This window comes from Pinus tabuliformis, chromosome J (assembly GCF_031772625.1).
Source record: "Pinus tabuliformis cultivar Carrire ecotype Pingquan chromosome J, CPIR1, whole genome shotgun sequence".
Taxonomy (NCBI): Eukaryota; Viridiplantae; Streptophyta; class Pinopsida; order Pinales; family Pinaceae; genus Pinus; species Pinus tabuliformis.
This window is the reverse complement of record NC_142295.1, coordinates 1,074,708,455-1,074,729,100: the sequence shown is the minus strand read 5'-3', so window position 1 is coordinate 1,074,729,100 and position 20,646 is coordinate 1,074,708,455. Positions and strand designations below refer to the sequence as shown.

At 38.7% G+C, this 20,646-nt stretch overlaps 1 protein-coding gene and 1 long non-coding RNA gene across 2 annotated transcripts in view; one reads left to right on the top strand and one right to left on the bottom strand.

The window, feature by feature from the left end:
* The window catches only part of LOC149230674 (uncharacterized), a 285,560-nt gene that overhangs the window by 47,045 nt on the left and 217,869 nt on the right, over positions 1-20,646 (bottom strand). The window lies entirely within an intron of this gene.
* On the top strand, positions 12,970-13,674 carry LOC149230675 (large ribosomal subunit protein eL31-like). Its single transcript, XM_089376122.1, has 2 exons — positions 12,970-13,124; positions 13,338-13,674. Exons 1-2 carry the CDS (start codon positions 13,042-13,044, stop codon positions 13,615-13,617), a joined length of 363 nt encoding a protein of 120 aa, XP_089232248.1. The 5' UTR covers positions 12,970-13,041; the 3' UTR covers positions 13,618-13,674.

Below are 20,646 nucleotides of genomic sequence, written 5' to 3'. Positions count from 1 at the left end.
GCGTTTTCCACCGTCTGGTAACGAGATGTCTAGGAGAAAAATCAATTGAATTTTCCACGGTAAATGCCATATGCGCAGGTATACAGCTTGTTCCATTTCGATTAAGGTTTATTGCGAAGTTTATTTTGGTTTGTAGCGTGTATCATGAAGATTTTCTCGGCCTGTCGTATTTTCCTTTTTGCTATGCGTAGGTTTAGGTTTTACGTTTCACATTTTATGTTTAGGATTTAAGTTTTGGTTAAATTTCAATTTGTAGATTTAAATTTTTTTTTTTTAAATAAATCGTTTTGTTTTTGTTTTAGGATTTTCATTATATGAAAATAAAAAATATATGAAAAGGATTTATTTAAGTTAGTTTAGGTTTTGTTTTATTTAGTTTTAGAATAGATTTTGAATTTTATAATTTTTATAAAAAAAAAAAATATAAAATAAAAAATGAAAAAATATATTTAGTTTTATTTTTAATGGTTAGAATTTAGTTTTAGATTTTTTCTTTTTTTTTTTTATTTTCAAAATATAAAAAATAAAAAAAAAAAGGGTTTAGGTTTTGTTTTATATTTTTTATATAGTTTAGTTTTAGAATTTTAATTTTTTAGATTTTTTAATTTCCATAATATTAAAAAAAAAAAAAAAAAAAAAAAAAAAAATAAAAAAAAAATTGAAAAAGATTTAAAAAACTTTGAAAAAATAAAATTTTTTGTGGGAAATTATTTTTGCAAGTCTCAGGAGCTTTCGCGTTATATGTTTTATGCTGAGATGCTAAATTTTCAAGTTTGAGATTCGAAATATGATATCTGGTTGATAATTTACGATTCTCGTGGTGGTTTTAAGCATTTATCTTTTCGAAGTTTTTTCAATTGCTGGATATCATTTTGGTCATGTGATTTAGCTGATGATAGATGGTTGCTGTTCATGGTCCATGTTTCTATATCATTTAAAAAAGTAATCATTTCAACATTAACTCCACAAGGCACTGGTCTATTAAATCTCTAAATCCATCTAGTGCTTATCATATCGTGTATCGTGTCTCCCACCCAAATGTTTGGCAGTTGGTCTTCATTATCTCGCAGGGTCTACCCCCCTTAGCCGCGGGAGACAGGCTTAAACGGAGGGATCGGGGATCAGAGTGACAGCCCCCGGTCCAAGCGTTGTCGTGCCAATCTGCGCGACAACACCAGGTAGCCTTCGAAACGCTTTTGCTTTGCATTAGCGGAAGTAGATAAACGCTGCTTCAGTCAATCTCCGATCTAGCTTGTAAATGTGACATCTAACCTGTTAATTACCCCAGTACATGTATCAAGTTCAGATCTGATTGTTGATGGTGGACAACGATCAGACACTGGCAAGGCTGAAATCATTCACCTGGCGACTCTAAATCAGTTTCCAGATCAGATCCAAAGACTCCACTAGAGGATGATCCCGACCAGCAAAAACATGAAAGGACAACATGGGCAGATCAGGTATTCAAGTTGGAATTTCATCCAAGATATTTTGTTCTTTGTCATAAATTATTTCTTCTCTTTTCCCAAGAATGTCAAGAAGGCTTTGCAAAGTATACTGTATTTGAGAAGAGATCCTCGACCTGCAGTTGATTCTTTCCCTTTGAAGATTGTGAATACCAAAGATTTGCATGCCTTTAAGCTTGATCAGGATCCTTTTTCCGAATTTTGTGATGACCATCTTCAAATTGATGAGTCTCAAGAGACCAAGACTGACTCTATACCTGCTATACATATCCCTACACCTTGTAAAATTCCAGATCGGTATAAACCTCTTGTTTTACCTTCTGTTCTCCATGCTTTCCCCAAAAACTATGATCTATACTTGCCGAGGTTCGATGGTGAAGGTAAGAATGTCAACGCTGAGCAACATGTGCAGAATTTTGAATCTTTTCTAGACCTTTTTGAAGTTGATAGCGAAGATGTTAGTATAAGGCTTTTTGCTCTTTCTTTGCAAGCCAAAGTGAAGAGTTGGTTCAAAGCCCTCCCTGATGCAAGCATTTTAGATTTCCAGCAGTTTGTCAAAGTTTTTCTCGACAGGTGGATGATCGGGCAGAACCTTTTCTTGATTGTAGAAGAGTATAACCAGCTGAAAAGATTGCCAGGGGAGACAGTACAACAGTTTTCAGCCAGATTTAACCAAGTTTATTATTCAATGCCAGTTGATATAAGACCTACTCCTAGATCGGCTCTCTTGCACTATCCGGGTGCCTTTGATCCGGAGATGGAGTTTCAGCTGAGAGAAAAGGATATTGCAACACTTCACGAGATGCAAAACAGTGCAGTAAATGTAGAGGCTCATCTGCTGATCCGAAGGGCAAGGTTGAAGGAAGAAGAGATGAAAAACATAGATCCGGAAAAATCGACATCTCTAGAGGTAAAGCTTGACATTTTGGTAAGTGCAGTAGAAAAGATGATGGACAAGATCAATGCAAGGAATGATTATGATGTTCAAGCTCATGGCTTGTTGATTGAAAAAGAACAAATGGCCGCTCCAAAACATTTTGTTTCTTATCCTAGTTGTCATAGATCTGATAATGATTGTTTTGTAGATCACCTTGGCGAAGAAAGAACTGTTGATATGACCTGCATGCTTGATGATATGTTTTATACCGATGATTTGCCTCAGTTTGATCAGTATGATGATGATTATGTTCTCCAAACAGAAGCTAATCTTACAGACAAATCAGCAGCTAGTTTGTGGGAGGAAGAAGTTCACTTACAGCAGCTCGAGTACAATGATCAACCGATGCATATGAGCTATGACAATGATGAGGAAAGTGCATCAAAGTTTGAAGTAAGTGAAGGATCTTTTCCTTTTTGTTTTGATTCGTTTCAGTTCATCAGAGATAACTACCATGCAATCAGAAATCAAATGTCAACAAGTCTTGATTTGAAGCATCTTGAGAGCAATGAAAATTTTGTTCAAGACTTCTCATATTCAAATTTGCAACCCCCGAAAGCCATTGATTGTCAAGTTGCAGCTGAAGACTTGGAAGTGGACACACATGATTTAATGATTCAAGGTGACTCCGTAGCATTCTGTTTTGAATCATTTCAGTTTTTGAAGGGTAGATTGCATAGTAAATCTTCAAATGAACAGCCTATAACAAATCAGCAATCTCTCAGTGTTAATGTTGAGGATGAGACAGATAACAAAATTCTTGAGTAGCCTGTAGCATCAGATTTGCAACCACCAAATGCAATTGAAGGGCAGATTACAGATGAAGTTGTGGAAGACGAAATACATGATTTGATGATGCAGGAAGATTCTATACCCTTTTGTTTCGAAGCATTTCAGTTTATAAGGCAGAATCTTCGTAAAATCTCTCAAGAAAAAGATGAACAGCTAGAAGGATGTCATACATTTTCAATGGATACATTGCAGCAGTCTTTTCAAGTTTTTCATGATCCAATAGCTGATGTTTTGGATGAGGTTTGCAGTCAAAGTCTTTATCCATTGACTACATGTGAGCTTGAAACATGTACTGATATGAATTTGATCCGGCAGCCGGTTTCTTTCTCATTTTCAGCAGAGGTCTCGTCACAAGGCTCAGATCAAAGTTTGCATTCATGGTATGAGGAAAAGAGAAGTAATCCATTGGATGAGCTAAGTTCCAGTGTGCTTGAATTTCAAGATCCTTATGCAGTGTTTTTGGAGGCGGATAGAGAATTCATATCATTCAACGGATCTGTTTCTAAGTTATCATGGGAGTTGCCTTTCAGTAGTTCTCTCTTGTTGTTCATAAGTGAGCACTTGCGGAGAATTCGAACAACAGACAGGATACTTACTTGGTTGCATTGGTTGTTTCATTTCACTTGATCAGGTGATGAATGAAACTGTTAGAGTAGGTTTTGATGAATAAGCTCCACTTTGAGCATCATTTCCAGTTTGTCAGTTGTGTTTAAGTATTGAGTCAGTTTTTAGTTGAGTGAGAGTCAATTTGTGTCATCCGAGTCATCAGTTTTCAGTCATGCATTTTAGTTTGAGTTTTTGACTCCATTGCCCAATGGATAAGGCACTGGTCTGCTATCCCAAAGATCTGCCGTTCTTGGCACCTCCAAGGAGCTACCATCCCCATTGGAGCCAATGTTAGTGTCAGTCTTTCCAGCCTTCTTCCAGTGATCAAATATGCTCTTACAAAGTGGTCTCAGAGTGTCAAGGTGAAATTTTGTCATTTCAGTGAGTCTTCAAGCAAAATTTGGTCACTAGGCATTAGGTCTAGGGTTTGCTTTCACTCCTTTCAAAATTGCCCAAATGTCAGTCTATTTCACTATTCAACTGAGTCTATCATCATTCATAGGGTTGTCATCATCATGTCAAGTTCCATTAGGTCATTTTACACCTTGTTCATGCTTCAGTTGCGCCTACGCAAGGTTCATTTCCCTCTCCTAGGGTTTTGAAGGCAATTTCTCTTGGATGGTCAAATCATTAGAAAAACTTGTATCTAGATGTTCATACACCTTCCCCTATCCTTCATGTACCTTATCAAACACTTCCCATCTCTGAGATCCCCCAAATTCCTCATTTTTCCACAAACCCTAGTTTCTTGCTACAACCTGGCAATTTTCTAGGTTGGGCCTGTGTTTTGCCCTTTTGGACCCCTTCCCCTCACTCGATCTCCGAGATTCCACTTTCCCATGCTTCCTAACATCCCTCCCTACTTCCAAAAATTTTCTCAAGAATTTAGAAGCCCCCTATCCCTTTCATTTCGCTTCATTTCGACAAAATCCCTTGTTCCACACATCGGGATAAGTTTCACTCAAAAGATGTTTCAGAGCAATCAAAGATGAATTTGGAAAAACTGAGAGGTTTTTGTTCACAACATGCCAAAGAAGAAAAACCTCCTTCACTTTTTACACAGGTGTCATGGTTTTAGAGAAATGTCAAAAATATCGTTGCCTCAGGAGAATCGAATGCACCTCTGAAGTGACCTTGGGAAAATCAAGTTTTCTCCTAGCTTGGTTGGCCAAATGCCTTTCTTGATGAGTCAAATGATAACTAGACACAAAGAGCTTTCCAATGAGCTATCATGAGCTCAATTTGGAGTTGCGAAAGGCATTCAAAAGTTGACGGCAACAGCATTCTGCCTTGAGGCAGCCTCATTTGGCACATTTTGACCAGTCTTGGGAGATTTGATTTTTGACAGGGTAAATGAACTCCAAATTGAAAAATTCCACTTGGGTTGGAAAGTAGACTCAGAGACCTTTCCAACGAGCTATCCTGCACCCAATTTGGACACCGGGAAGGCCTCCAAAAGCCTACTGTAAAATGCACTATTTAGCTGAGTGCGCGCTACGCATCAGGGTGGGCGCGCTACGCGCCAGGGGCGCGCTACACATCAGCACACTTTTCTCAGTGTAAATTTACTCGTGTGCTACGCACCAGGGGCGCGCTACGCGTTGGGTGAGGCGCGCTACGCGTTGGGAATTCTGCCCAGAAATTCGCCAGCAAGTATTCAACTCCTCTCCTAACTCAAGCACAGGTAGGCTTCATTTCCATGGCTGGTTCTTGGTTTTGCAAGATTAATGAGAAAATTTTATGATAGATGTGCCATGAAAATTAAATGTAAAAACCATAAAGTTGCTGTGTGGATTCAAAGGCCTAGTTTGCTAGGGTTTTCCCACTTTTGTGTTTCCTACCCCTCCCATATTCACCAACATTTTCCCCAATAATTCCTCCTAAAACCCTATATTATTCTCCCTCCAATCCTAAACCCCTCCCTTCTACTACAAACATATTTTTCCTACCCTACCTCATCCTAAACCCTAAAATTTGAAAATTTTCATGTCCCTTCCCTTCCCTAAATTCCTTGTTTTATTTCCATTGTCCCCATTTCCCTAATGTTTCCCCTTTCCTAACAGTTCCCTTGTATATTTGTGTCCCCTTGGTCACAGCATTTTGAGAAAAAGAAAAATCCTACAGTCAATTTTGCACACAGTTGTATATCAGCATATATATATTCGAGCCACCTTGTTTTTAAAGAACATGTCAGAGACCGAGTCAGATTATGAGCAGGATTATGACAATGATTCTACAACAGAGGTAAGTGTGCCAAGGAGGTATCACAAAGGTGGCAAAGGTGGTCGGCATGTCAGGGAGGAGCCTACTTCTTTGGCTCAATTGCAAGCTTGTCCACTTGCAATGGACTGTTTTCGGTATCAATCATGTTTTGAATACTGTGAGCAGATTTCACAAATTCATCATCATCGTGAATTAGCTCGCTTGTTTGTTCTACATTTATAGGATGGTCATGTAAACCTTGCCGGAGTGAATTTCACCTTGTCACCCGAGACTATTGCTCAGGCCACTGGGATACCAAATGTAGGGGAGGAACGGCTGAAAAGGGCCTATAGAGATCATGCATTATTGAAACACATGGTTATGCATTACAAGGTCCGGAACTTGGTTTGCAAGGCGCGAATTAGGAGTCTTAAGGCAAAATTGAGGAAAAGGGTCAAGAAGCAAAAACGACAAAAGAAGCTTGATCGTCTTGGGATTTTGGCCGCAGCCTCTTTGACTGAGCATAGTACTTGATTGGGGACCCCCAGCCCAAATTTCAAGAAATTTGGAGAAAATTTTGTCAATTTTGAAATTTTTATGTAAAAAACAGGTTTTTGGGCTCAAGGCGTAGCGCGCCGCGCGCTACCCTGAAGATTGGGAGGTCCAAATCACGAAAGGTTTGCATTTTTGGATTTGTCATGATAAAATACACCTGCTCAGCCACTGCCAAGGCATTTCATCAAGGTTTGGGTCCCCAAAAGGTCAAAAAAATGCAAAAAATGACCTCACTGCCCCTTTTTGGACACACAGGTAGCAGCCTTGGGAGAATGCACTTTTGGAGGGGCAAATGGACATCAAATTGGAAAATTCCACTTGGGTTGGAAAGTAGACATCTAGGGCTTTCCAACAAGCCAACCTGAGCTCAATTTGGATGCCGGGAAGTGCCCCAAAATCAGGTGGAAAGGCGCGCTACGCGTAGGGCTCAGGCGCGCTATGCATCAGGATTTTTTACACATTTTGCACCTTCCAGCTCAGGAATTCGCCCAGCTTTGACCAGTTTTGACTTGTGATGGGATTTTTCACCTTCCTTGATGTAATTAATGAAGTTTCATGTTGACATGACACTTATTTACCTATTCTAGAAGATTCATTCATAAAATAGCAAACATTTAATAAATGAATTGGTTTCCTATCTTATAGAGGCAAGTTGTTTTGACTGCCTAGATTGTAGTGCTTTGTTTAGAATTGGTTGAAACAGCTCCTAGGATGATGACCTCGACCCCTAGAGGCTAAGGAATGGGTTGGCATGGTCTATATTATGTATTTTCTAAATCATTTTCAGGGTTGGAGAGGTTGGACTCTGGAGGGATAAGCTTAGACTGTATTACACTTTGTATCTCTGCAATTTTGGCAAAGGAAAGACCAGGGTTTTGCAGCACTATTTGGGATTCCTGTGGTTATTTGTGTTGATGGTGTGTTACTCTCATGTACTTGTAAGTTTGTTATGTGTATCATTTTCCTACTATTCTCTTTTGCAAATTAAGCAAATGAAGTGTTAAGGTAGAATTCATGGTTTTCTATGCTCTGCCTTTAAGTTTGCTTAATATTTATGTTTTCATCTGTTTAAGGAGAACTCCTGAAAGTTTCTTGCTCTCCTTAGCTCCTCACCAGTCATACCTTTCCATTCAATTCCTTTAAAGGCATCAAAACAATCACCTACCTTGCCCCAAAAAGACCTCTGCAAAAACTGTGTCTCATCCCCGCACCCAAAATTGCCTTGCCCTGTTGTCCAACAAAACCCTAAAAATTTGAAATCAAACTTTCCCTATCAATTTACTAGCCTAAAATCAGTATTCTTTATTGGTCATCTCAGCCCCTTTGAAGACCTTTTGCCGAGATAGACCCGGAGAGAGCCCTCTCCTGTCCTCGTAGGGCTAGCTACGAGGCTGAGCTTGGTTTGATGTTGCCTTGAGTTTTTGCCTTCCTCAGCCTGAGGTAGATTCGAGCGCTATAAATGGCCTCTACAACAAAAGTCTGTGACCAGTACTACTGGCTACTGCTAGAGTTACCAACATCATCTGGCTCAGTGTTACTTGGGAGCGGGAGTGAAAGTGGGGAGCGAAAGCGAAAACGGGAGCGGGGGCGACATTTTCAGAAGCTCCTGGTTTGGGAGCGAATCCCAGAGGAGTTCGACAACCAATGTCACTAACATCAAGGTACATAGAGGGATTGGTGCTCTTGATTAAATACGAGTTCCATACCCTAATACATGACAAAATTCAATGGAAACATTGCAATCCTCCAATCCTGAAATCCTGAAAAACTGATAAGTCTGCTAGATTTTGAATGAAATCTAAAATTCTACTTTCTCCATATGAAATCCAATGAGGCCGAAACCACTCTCAAACATCCTGAGTCATTTCATGGTAATGTTAAAAATTTAAGTAAAAGGATGAAAATGAAGATTAAGGAGAATGTCACTTTTACTTTAAGAATTTAACATTACCATGAAATTTGAATAGCATATCAATACTAGGAGAGGGGAATGGACCCCAAATAGCATTTAACTAATTTAGAAAACACCTTGGAGTCCCCAACACTCAGCTAACAGTTAAAAATTAAAAAAAATATATGAAAAATCGCATTTTTTTGGGGTTACAGGCCACATTCATTGACTCGGCCGAGTTATTGCGGAACCGGTCGGGTTGATTGAGTCATGCAATAACTCGGCCGAGTCAGTCATGACTCGGCCTCTCGTTCTGTTTTTTCTGCCGGGTCACAAAAAATCCCAACGACTCGGATCAACTCGGCCGTTTCGGATTCGATTCGGCCGTTTTTTAAAACATTGATGGGAGCTACCAGCTATAGCTCCCTCAGAAGTATATAGTGACCTTTCAGCTTTCCATTTGATAGCGCTACTAGAATAAGCATTAAAGAGTCTGTAAGCCAAATTCAGGAGAATTCAGATAATATACAGAGTATATCTCTGTTGAAACCCAAAGAATTATAGGCAAAGGCAAAGAAACTGAAAACAAATTATTTGCACTTAGGATGTATTCGAGTAGGAATCAATGCCCTAACTCATAAAGGCCTAAATACTTTTGTGCTAGCAACTGTCAGAGATATGACGCACAACAAGTATACAAATTCCTTAATAGGCGGGATTGTTGCTCCTCTCTCTGATGGCCCAGTCTATTTTGATTGTTACCCAAATTTCTCTGTTTATACTTTTGACGAAACCATAGACCAGATTCTGCAACTCCAAATTCAGACTACTGGTTTCGATATGAAAAAGAAGAGAAATAATATTGCCATCCAGACCAAAGGTTGTTTTCGTCACACTAATACCCTTTGGCCAGCCATCCGCCATACCCCCAGCAGAGACTCAAAGTCAAGTATAGTCGTCCTCACTGATGCGAAAAATCAAAAAATTGAGCATCAGACCATCCGATGGGAAGACTTGACGTTTCCAGAACACTGGGTTGTAAATAATCCTAAGCCTCTCAATTCCTAAAAATATTACCTCTGTTGATATCATAGAAAATCTGTCTTCTGCAGTTATATTTTTTCCTAGAAGATCCACCATTGACCGAAGAGGTATAGAGATTTCCTGTAAACAATCCAAATATTACAGAGATCCTTCCATAGTAGATACATCATACTGCTTGTTCTACTTCATCTTTTTGTAAACATAATTCTTTGTATGAGTTAGCCCAGCTTGTAAATTATTGTTCTTTAGAAGTCAAATGTCCAGATTGTCAAGAACATGTAAATCTGCTCACTCTAGTCGAATCTGAAATCCATAACAACCATAATCCCAGGACTGGTATTGCTCCTCCTTCCACATCTGTAAATTCATGCCCAAATCCCAAGTGCTCAGATATACCTTTCCCACATGAGCAAGATCCAGATCATGTACTCATGATGCATGAAATTGTAACATTAGAAGGAGAAGACCCAAGGTTGACTGAGATGATATGTCAAATGAGACCAGCCAAGCCCAGATATGGTTTGGGATATCTTGAGCAGGCCAATGGCCTGATACCAGAGTGCAGATTTCGCCCTGTTCCTTCTGACTGCAAAAAGCCTGCAGTAATGGAAATGCATAAATTTTTCTCTCTTATGGATGGATGCTTGAAATCTGAGATTAGTGCCCAATGGATGAAAGCTATGTTAAATTGGGATCTATACACTAATCCTCAGGCTGATGAATTTGATCAAAATTACACTCCTGTAGAGAAGAAACAATTTGCTGAAGGCTGGAAACACTATATGGAGATGAATAACACCTGAATATCTTTCTATTCATGGAAAGATAACATTGCTCCATTGATTGTCTTCACTGGTTCTACTAGTGCTTCAGCCAGCAAACATGCTTCGACTGCATTAGATGGATCCAAGGTTGAAACCCCTACAACCTTTCCTTCTTACAAAGGAATTGTTATAGGAGAAAATCAAAATGCAGCCAAAGCCATCCCACTGGTACAGAAAGATGACAATGCGGTAGGCATTGATGGCAGAATACAGAAAGCCAGTGAACAACTGAACTGGACAAATACTGCAGTAAAAGGCTTAGAAATGAATGTTGCAAAATCAGCAGAAGTCAAAGAACAAATTGATAATGTCCAAGTATGAATACATGATGTAAATAGATGTTTAAATAATGTACAGTTTGAATCCAATATGATTCGCTCTTATGCTAGAGATTTTTTATCAAAGATAGGAGTCGAAGAAAAATTAGTTGATCATTTAGATGCAACTAAACATATCATAACTGGTCTAACAGATAAAGTTGAGAAGTTGAATCTCTCCAAAATTGAGAAACCAGTTCCAAACTCCTTTCTTGTGAAAAGAAGCATAAAATTTCAAAATCCTGTGAAATCTGTGGACAAATTTCCAGCGTTATTTCCTAAAGAGGTAGCCACATCATCAGAATCTAAGGCTACACCAAAGATCTCTATTGCATCTTTATTTAAGGATGAAGAAACAGACACAGAGAAAGAAAACAAAAATCAGGATACTCAGATCCTTCCTATATATGAACCTCTTGAACATAGGTTCACCAGATATCCAGCACCTGACATAGAAGGAAAAGGAAAACTTCCTGAAGCACATACATTTTTCCCAGATTCCCACAGAGAATGGAATATAGATAACATGAGTGTCGGCCAAATAAGACAAATGATTGACATGATGTACACAGAATATAAACTCATGTGTCTTAGAGGGAAAACTGAAATTGATGCTTGCAGGACTATTATTCAGTGTTTTACAGGGACACTCCTCAGGTGGTGGGAGACAGAATCATCTCCAAAGCTCATAGAAACAATGGAAGCAAAAGTGCTTAAGGATGAAAAAGGAGATGTGATACATAATTCTGATGGCACAGTTATCAGCGACATGATTGGGGCATTAACATCAATGATTCTGGAACATTGATGTGGAAGTGAAACAGAAATTGCTGATAAAAATGAGGTTATTTTAATGAATCTAAAGTGCCATAAAATGTCCCAATATGAAGACTTCCATAGAGACTGGATGCAAAGGATTTACGAAGTTAAAGACTCAAAGAACCTGTTATGGAAACAAGTATATCTTGCAGCCCTGCCATCTAGATTTGTTGATTATATTAGATTACAAGAAGTCTTCCAATTACCTTTCGAGTCATATACATGGGGAGAGATATATGCTCTCATCACAAAGACATTGGTCAGTCTTTGTACTAGCTCGAAGGTAAATAAATCTCTAGAAAAACTTTCTAGATTGTCTGACAAAAAATCCATATGTAGCAAATATGGATTAACATTGGATGACACTTCTGTAAAACGAAGGAAGGCTAAGAAAAGAGCCAAAAGAGAGTTTAACGAAACTTTCTACAAAAACTAAAGAAATTATCCAAAGAACAAAAGAAGATATTCAAAGCCGAGGCAAGGCCAAGCCTCCAGAACAAAGAAAGGGTATTATAAGTATGTTCCCAGAACACACTCTTATAATCCCTCAGATATTCACTTGCACACCACTAAGCAGGAGAAATGGAATAAAATTACTTGCTGGTTATGTGGAAAAGCTGGACACACTTCCTCCAGATGTCCAGAAGGCGAAGAGTCAAAGCTAAACAAAGACAAGAATTGCCAAGCCTTTGCCCAAAGAAACAAGCAAGTAAAGCAAGAAGGAAGAAGACCAATAGTGTGCATGAAATGCGGCTCTCATGCTCACAGTACAGAACGCTGCCCCAATTTCACAATCAAAGAAATAGCCCAGCAGCACCAAATAGATGAGTCTTCTTATGATTCTTTTAGTTCTTCATTAGCAGAAGAACTCCATGTAAATTCAAATTAATGATAACTTGACTCAACTTTCTAACAATGGATTCAAATTAATGATAACCTGACTCAACCTTCTAAGAGTGCCCTCACTGAAAAGACAATGCCAAGATATAGTCTATGCGACCAACTTCCATGCTTTTTGCCTTTTGCAATTCAATCCTCTTACTATTCAAATTAATGATAACTTGCCTCAACTTTCTCACAATGGATTCAAATTAATGATAACCTTACTCAACCTTCTAAGAGTGCCCTCACTAAAAAGACAATGCCAAAAAACTGATGTTAAAAAAATTTCTAATAAGAAAAAATTACTGATTATATAATTTTCACACTAATTAAGCGAAAAGCTTTTTTATAATAAAATTTTACCTCAGGACACTATTTTAAATTCACCCCTGCCACGTAAGCATGCACAATATGGAAGTCTCTTTCACCCATCGTTACCTTGGCTCGCTCACGGCCCGGCCCTATCTAGCCATTCGTACAACTTTCAACCTCACTAACACGCGTTTCTTTTCACCAATATGTGAAAATGATAGTAAAATATGGTACCAGAAACCCTAGACAGTCAATAATAATAAAATTTACACTGCTATTTATTTTTAACGAAGTTTATTTTTGACCTTCGTTAAGATTTTTGGAAACGAAAAACCCCGAGAGCAGAGTCGAAGCAAAAGAAGATTTGGGGAAGAGGAACCGTGCAGCTGCCGCGATGGTGGAGAAGGGCAAGAGCCGCAGGAACGACGTGGTGACGAGGGAGTACACTATCAATCTTCACAGGCGCCTCCATGGGTGGTAAATCAAATGCCAAAATTCATCAACATGTCTTCGCATGTGACATTTATCTCGTTCGACCCGTTTATGGTTTTGCTTTTTCGCATAAATTTTCTCACAACCATCTTAGAAAGTTTCGTGATCCTCGCACTCATTTGAAAAATTTTCAAGTAGGTGTAGGGTTGAGAAAGTTTCGATTTTTTTGGGAATTCATTCGCGGCTTGTTATGTGCAGTACTTTTAAAAAAATGGCCCCAAAGGCCGTTAAAGAGATCAGGAATTTTGCCCAGAAGGCCATGGGAACTTCTGACGTGAGGCTTGACGTGAAGCTGAACAAGGCTGTGTGGAGCAGGGGCATCAGGAGCGTGCCCAGAAGAATGAGGGTTCAAATCTCTAGGAAACGCAACGATGAAGAAGATGCCAAGGAAGAGCTCTATTCGATTGTTACGGTGGCCGAGGTGCCTCCTGAAGGTCTCACTGGCTTGGGGACTAAGATTATTGAGGAAGAAGATTGATGTATCTCAGAACATTTTATGTTGGAAAAGAATAGAGGCTTTCTTATTTTCCTCGGAGGGCTATGATTCCGCGAAGGCATATAATGATCCAACCCATCAATTTTGAAGGACATGGGTCTGTTTTTGTTTACATTGATGAAGAAATAGGTTATTTGTTTACAGGTATCGGAAATGTTAGGATTAACCGGTCTGCATATTACTTGGAGGTCATTCCTAGATTCAAATCCTTCATCTAAGATCACGAAGAATTATTCATTTAGCAGGATTAGTGCTTATGGTTGGTCTGTTGATCCTCAATAAACTCTGATCTGCTTGATCAAGATTTACTTTTTGCCAATGAAACCATGTTTGTCTCTTACTAGTCTGAAGTAGCCAATGTTCATTCCTTCTATATTAACTATAGTTATGTCTTCTTTGTTAATTTACATTTTTAAGGCAGCCAATGTTTATTCCATTATATTAATTTACAACATTTTAACCAGCCCAGGCATTGCGCTGTATATCTGTGTATTTTTTGGATTTGGCCAATTTTATTAATAAAGAACCTTATAATATTTTTCCTGAATGTCATACCCATTATATTTTTCATTAGATACATGGTCAAATGCGTAATACAAAATTAGCTTATTCCATGGTTAAACTCGCCCGGGTGATGTTTGTCTTCAAACTGCCTTTGGAGTGAAACTTCCACCAAGAAACACCTAAATGGAGGGGACCTTGAAAGTAGAAATCCTCATACCGACTTTTTAATTCTCATTCATTTATCTGTTCATATTTCAAAATCTCTCAATAAAAAAATAATTTATTTCAATGCCTAACCGGGGCTAATTCACAGCATCAGCCGGACTAAACCAGGCAAAGACCAAATTGTTTTTCACAACCCGGCATATATATATTAAGCATGACTTGTTTTGTACTTGTAAAACACTTTCATCATTTGCATTTGAAAGAAAAATGAGAAGTCTGGTCGATGGCACATCAAGGTTTATTCTGCTCTAAAACTGGATTTTAGCTTGAAGCGGGTTTCTTCCAATGTGTTTGTGATTTAATGTGCACTCTTGTTTTTCTTTCCTGTTTTTTCTTGGGAAAAAAGTTAATATTATGCAACCCTTGTTTCGAAGGTTTCTTACTTGGTTGGAAATCAGAAAATTTGCACTAGATAGGAATTATTGAAGGAGGACATGACACTGCAGTTTTCAATTAATATAACACTACTGTAGAGTCACATCTATATTCTGAGAGTTTTCTCTTTTCTGATATTAAGTTTGGCGTTTGGTGTTTTTTCGTTCGCTCATTAAGCTTTGATTTAACCGGGGCTAATTCACAGCATCAGCCGGACTAAACCAGGCAAAGACCAAATTGTTTTTCACAACCCAGCATATATATATTAAGCATGACTTGTTTTGTACTTGTAAAACACTTTCATCATTTGCATTTGAAAGAAAAATGAGAAGTCTGGTCGATGGCACATCAAGGTTTATTCTGCTCTAAAACTGGATTTTAGCTTGAAGCGGGTTTCTTCCAATGTGTTTGTGATTTAATGTGCACTCTTGTTTTTCTTTCCTGTTTTTTCTTGGGAAAAAAGTTAATATTATGCAACCCTTGTTTCGAAGGTTTCTTACTTGGTTGGAAATCAGAAAATTTGCACTAGATAGGAATTATTGAAGGAGGACATGACATTGCAGTTTTCAATTAATATAACACTACTGTAGAGTCACATCTATATTCTGAGAGTTTTCTCTTTTCTGATATTAAGTTTGGCGTTTGGTGTTTTTTCGTTCGCTCATTAAGCTTTGATTTAACCCTTGGTGTATATTATACAATTGCATAAACTATCTCATATTTAGAAATTGAATACTTTGACCTTAAATACCAGACTCCACATAACTGACCAACAAAACCCCTTCTACTGACACACAAGTTTATAGTATATGCGTATTCATTTGATTCTGCATGTTTTTGTATCAACTTATGTTAGACGAGGAATGCCATGGAAAAATTACAAACATGTTTCTTGTGGAAATGGTGAAATGGTGCCAGGCAGGCATCCTTATTTCCATTTCCTTGTACATCTTAGTCGGAACTCCCTGATTTACCTATGTTTGCTAATTATTCCTTTACAAGCTTTTTGCTGATATTGTCTTCTCCATGGAAAAGGCATCCACAATCAAGGCTTACGTGTGGATACATTTAATTTTTTATACACGGGTGCTGCAGGCTCAGGTGAACTTTTTAATGTGGTCAGAAATGCTGCGAAATAAACCTTTTTCAAAAGCCTTTTTGAGATGGCTTCTCTTGATTTCGTTGGAGTGGTTAGCTTCTTTCTTAAGAACACGAAAATATTTTAGTTAGACTTTTTTCCAATGATTCTGGATGGCAACCCATCTATAAAAGTTCTGTTCATAGACATCGACTTACTATTTGATCTATTTGATGTCTTGATTTCCCCAAATCTCTAAATCTCTCGTCTAAGTGTTTATGAGATGGGGTGAAGGGCATGGAGATCTGTTACCACTGAATCTTGTTCCTTTGTTGTAGCGATGTATGAACACCTCATCGATTATGTATGTTAAGAATTTGTTTGTTTGTATGTGGTGGACAATGATTTGGTGGTTGGTCATTGTTCTGTTGGTTTTGGCGGATAATGATTTGGTTGGACATATGGCAGAGCCCGAGCAACCTGAAGGCCATACTGGCAGTATATGTATATCAGTTATAAGGAAGGTTGCATTACATCTCTTGCAGTGTAGGTCACATTTGTTGGAAGAATTTTATGTAGAAAATCATGATTAAAGATAGAGGATGTATTCTAGTTTACAACGAACGTGCCTAAACCAGACACTTTTTAGTAAGCCAGTTCGCAGCGAGATTTCCAGCGCAGCCATACTGTTACAATCTTTTACGAACTCAGAGTTAACGCAAGAGGCAGTGATTTGATGTGGTCAATCTTACTCGCATCCACGGTTCCACCTTGGGCCTCTCGTGGATGTGGTCAATCTTACTCGCATCCACGGTTCCACCTTGAGCTTCTCGTGCTCAGCTGACAGTCTGACAGTCTCCAGGGCTGATCAATAAGTAACGGGTTGTAAATATATATATATTTTGCAAGTTTGGTGGGACTACATCTTTATCATGTCTAATATATCACTCTGATCTGACAGTTTTAAGGGCTTCAGGGTTGATCAATAAGTAACTGGCTGTAAATTTAACCGTATATAAATATAATTTTTTTTGTAAGTTTAATGGGACTACATTTTTATGCAGTTGTCTATAACGCGACTTTTTGAAAGCATTTCCGGCGGATTTTTCCGGTCGAAATCCGGTAGGAATTATTGGAATCGCAAGTTTGATAGCTAGTTTCTGCACAATGAAAGCGTCCCAGGGGTTTTTCAGGGTGCTGAATCCAAATATGCAGTTAAAAAACCATTTTAACTGCAAGAAATCAAGATTTGACCTCAATTCTTCCGCCGGATTCCGTCACCGGAATCTTCAAAAAGTCGCATTATAGACAACTCCCATTTTTATCATGTCCAATATATCACCCTGATCGGGGTAGGGAATTGAACTAGTGACTTCACATCAAGGAGTATTTTAATAGAACAATTGATCATCATATATCAAAGACCACTGTCTATCCAAAACTTAGTGGACTATCAAGACTCAGTGGACTATTTAAATACAAATTTTTGGAATGATGTTTTTTTAGCTTTATCCATAAAGATTTGAACATTTCAGTGTTTCATAACACTATTTACATATTATTTTATAACACCATGATTGCCAGTGTTTACATACTATTTTATAACACCATGATTGCCAGTGTTTACATACTATTTCATAACACCATAATTGCCAATTGAGCCGACAGAAAAAAATTAAAACTAAAAATAAAAACGAATTAGAAAAAAAAACTAATTTAACAAAAACATTAAAAAATACAAAAAAATTTGATTGTAGGGAAATGTGATTTTGAGAATTGCACATCCCCACCTCTGGCCCCACGAGTGCTTCCCCTCACACCTCCATGCTCTACGTCCCTTTATTCCTCACCTCGCCCTATTGAATCACCAACAAGTTGTGGGTTAATAGGAAAAATAGTGTATATTATTATATATTTATTGCCCTACTGAATCACTGCAACAAGTTGTGGGTTAATAGAAAAAATAGTGTATATTACTATATATTTATTGATGGTTAAGCATACATTTCTTCGAAAGAGACAGTAGGATAATCCAAAAAGATACAGTAACAATTATAACATTATTTGTATAATAAATTCAAATCCAAAGAAATAGAGTAACAAATAAAACATTATTTATATAATAAATCACATAGTATTACTATTAACATCTTAACATTTAAAAATTCAGATCAAATTGAGCCAATTTGCGTATTAAAATGCACAAAAGGACAAAAGTCTACAACTAGTATATCTGAATCAATGAACCCAAGTAATAATTGAGTTTGAGGGTAGCTAGTGGAAGTGGATTTCTGTGAAGCTAGCTGGACAGTGGGAAAGTATGTTGATCATTGCTGAAAAGGGCTCCAATGCAAAGAACAAACGTTCTTGAAGCAAAGGACACCAATCTTTTGAAAATTTCTAATACGAAATTCTAATCTTGTGAAAATTTCTAACACGAAATTCTATTGCAGTAACTGATTTATTTCACCCACTTATTTCTCACAATAAGTTATTTATGAAAACTTTTTAGTAAACGTTAAAATAAATTCTACTGCAGTTATCACATAATTACATAGAGAAAATAACAGTGATGTACAAGCACAAGAATCAATCACATCAACATAGTAGTTTTTGGACAATTGTTCCCAGAAAAACCCAATGTGGGAAAACCGATGCAACAGATGAGGGTTTTATTAATTTTCAGCGACATTTGTTTTATAAAGAATGATTTCACAGAGAAACTGAGACACTTCTGAGAGAAAACACCTGAGACAAAGTTTCTCCTCCTTCTGGAGAAGTTCTGACACCCTGGAGACCCTTCACTCGCCTCTGCGTCACTTCTGCATCACTCTGTGTCACTCTGCGTGAGGACTACGTCTCCAATGGTGCTGTCTGCCTGCTCTTCCCTCTGTGCTGTTTCTCGAATGCCCTGCGTCACCTCCTCCTCTGTCACTTACTGCTTTTGATGCCCTCCTCTTCCTCCACCCTGCAACTCTCTTTCTGAAATCGAACTCCTTCTCCTTGAGAATTGATTCCTCTCGGGGTACTAAGTATTTGCCCTGTGTCTCCAAATGACTTTCAAGTCTTCTCTTATACTTTTCCTGTTGATGAATCAACGGTCGAGATTAAATCTCTAATCAACAGCTAAGATTAAAGCAGACTTGATCCTTGTCTCTTAGGAACTTCTCACCCATATCTTTATTTTTTTTTTTAACATAAACAATTATTTTTATTGAAGGTAAAAAGGTTGGGCCGGAGCTTAATCAACCCCTATTACATCAAACTTTTCCAACTCCCGGAAGGCCAAGAATCTATTCTTGAATGGCCGGGATAGCAACGACCAGTGTAAGGGATAGGGTGCCATACGGGTGCTTCGTCATTCCTTGTAAATTCTCCTTGGGCTAAGTGACATCCCAGATTTGCCCTTTCGTCCGCTTCCTTGTTTAGACTTCGAAGGATATGGTAGAAGGAGATGGAGGTGAAGTTTTGCATCACTTTGCGGAGTCTCTGCAAGGTCTTGTTTAGTGCCGAGTTGTTGAAGTAGTCTTCCTTGTGTAAGGTTTTTATCACAATCTCCGAGTCTCCGAAGACTTGAATGTCTTTGTCGCCGTTCTCCTGAGCAAGCTGGCAAGCTTTGAGCAGTGCTAAGATTTCTGCCTGGTTGTTGGTGTTCTGCCCTAGGCCCCAACTAAAGTTGAGTTTACTGTGACCGTCCCGGGCATAGATTTCTCCCCCTGCTCCTGAGATCCCCGGGTTTCCTTTGGACGCACCATCAAAGAAAATCGTGGCTTTACCTTGGTTCTTCCACCACTTTTGGAATTTTGCTTTAGTGCTCCGAAGTCACCACTCTAGATCGGGGCTAGGCCGGGTGGGTTCTTTTTGTTCTTGGCTTGTTTCAGAGGCAAGCCGAGCCAAATGATCTCTTCAGGGAGAAGCGAGCTGTCTAGCTTGAAGGGCCGATTCTCCATTGTCTCCAATAGCAAGGCTTTGGATTTGGTAGCAACCACTGTGGATGAGGGCAAGCTATTTTGAAAGATGAAATGATTTCTGGTAACTAGACTTCCCAGCAAATGTATTTTGGTATTGTGTACCAGATTTTGGACCAAGAAGATTTGCTCTTCATCATATGGGGGTATCAATCTTTCCAAGTGACGAACATATTAACTACTGTGATCTGCAAAGGAGTTTGGGTGTTGAGCCCCTAGAGCGCCTGCCTCCAGAGTTCTTGAGTGAAGTGGCAGTCAATAAACAGATGATCCATTCTTTCATGAGTCGTGCAGCAGAGAGCGCATCTATGTGGCTTGGTGATTCCTCGTTTTTCTAAGTTATCCCTAGTCAAGACTCTTTTGTGCAAGAGGGTCCAACTAAAAAAGTTGATCTTTGGGAGACCAAACGGATTCCAAACTTGCTGCCACAGTGTGGGGGTGTGAATCTGGAAGGGTTGGGCTTGAAGAGCTTTGAAACCCATCACTGCTGTGTAAACACCGGATTTCCCCCAACCGCACTTATCCCTTTTACGCAAATACACTGGCGCCAAGCCTGAGAGCGCAGTGAGAAGAGAATTTTGTTGCGTTTGCAATCTGTCTGGAGGGTGCGGGAGTGCCCAAGCAAGCCAGTTTCCACCTGGATCCCAAGCAGAGGTATCTGCCAGCTTGTGGATGCCACACTGAATAAGCCATGCGCAGAGATCAGCGAAATTAGAAGAGTTTTAGAGGGGTTGAAGGCCCATGATTTTATCCTCCCACATCATGATTCTTTTCTCGTTTCCAGGAATTCCGTATAGTTGCTCTTTTGAAGGACTCCCATGCTCGACTACAGAGCTTCCATAGAGTGGTTCCTTTTATGGA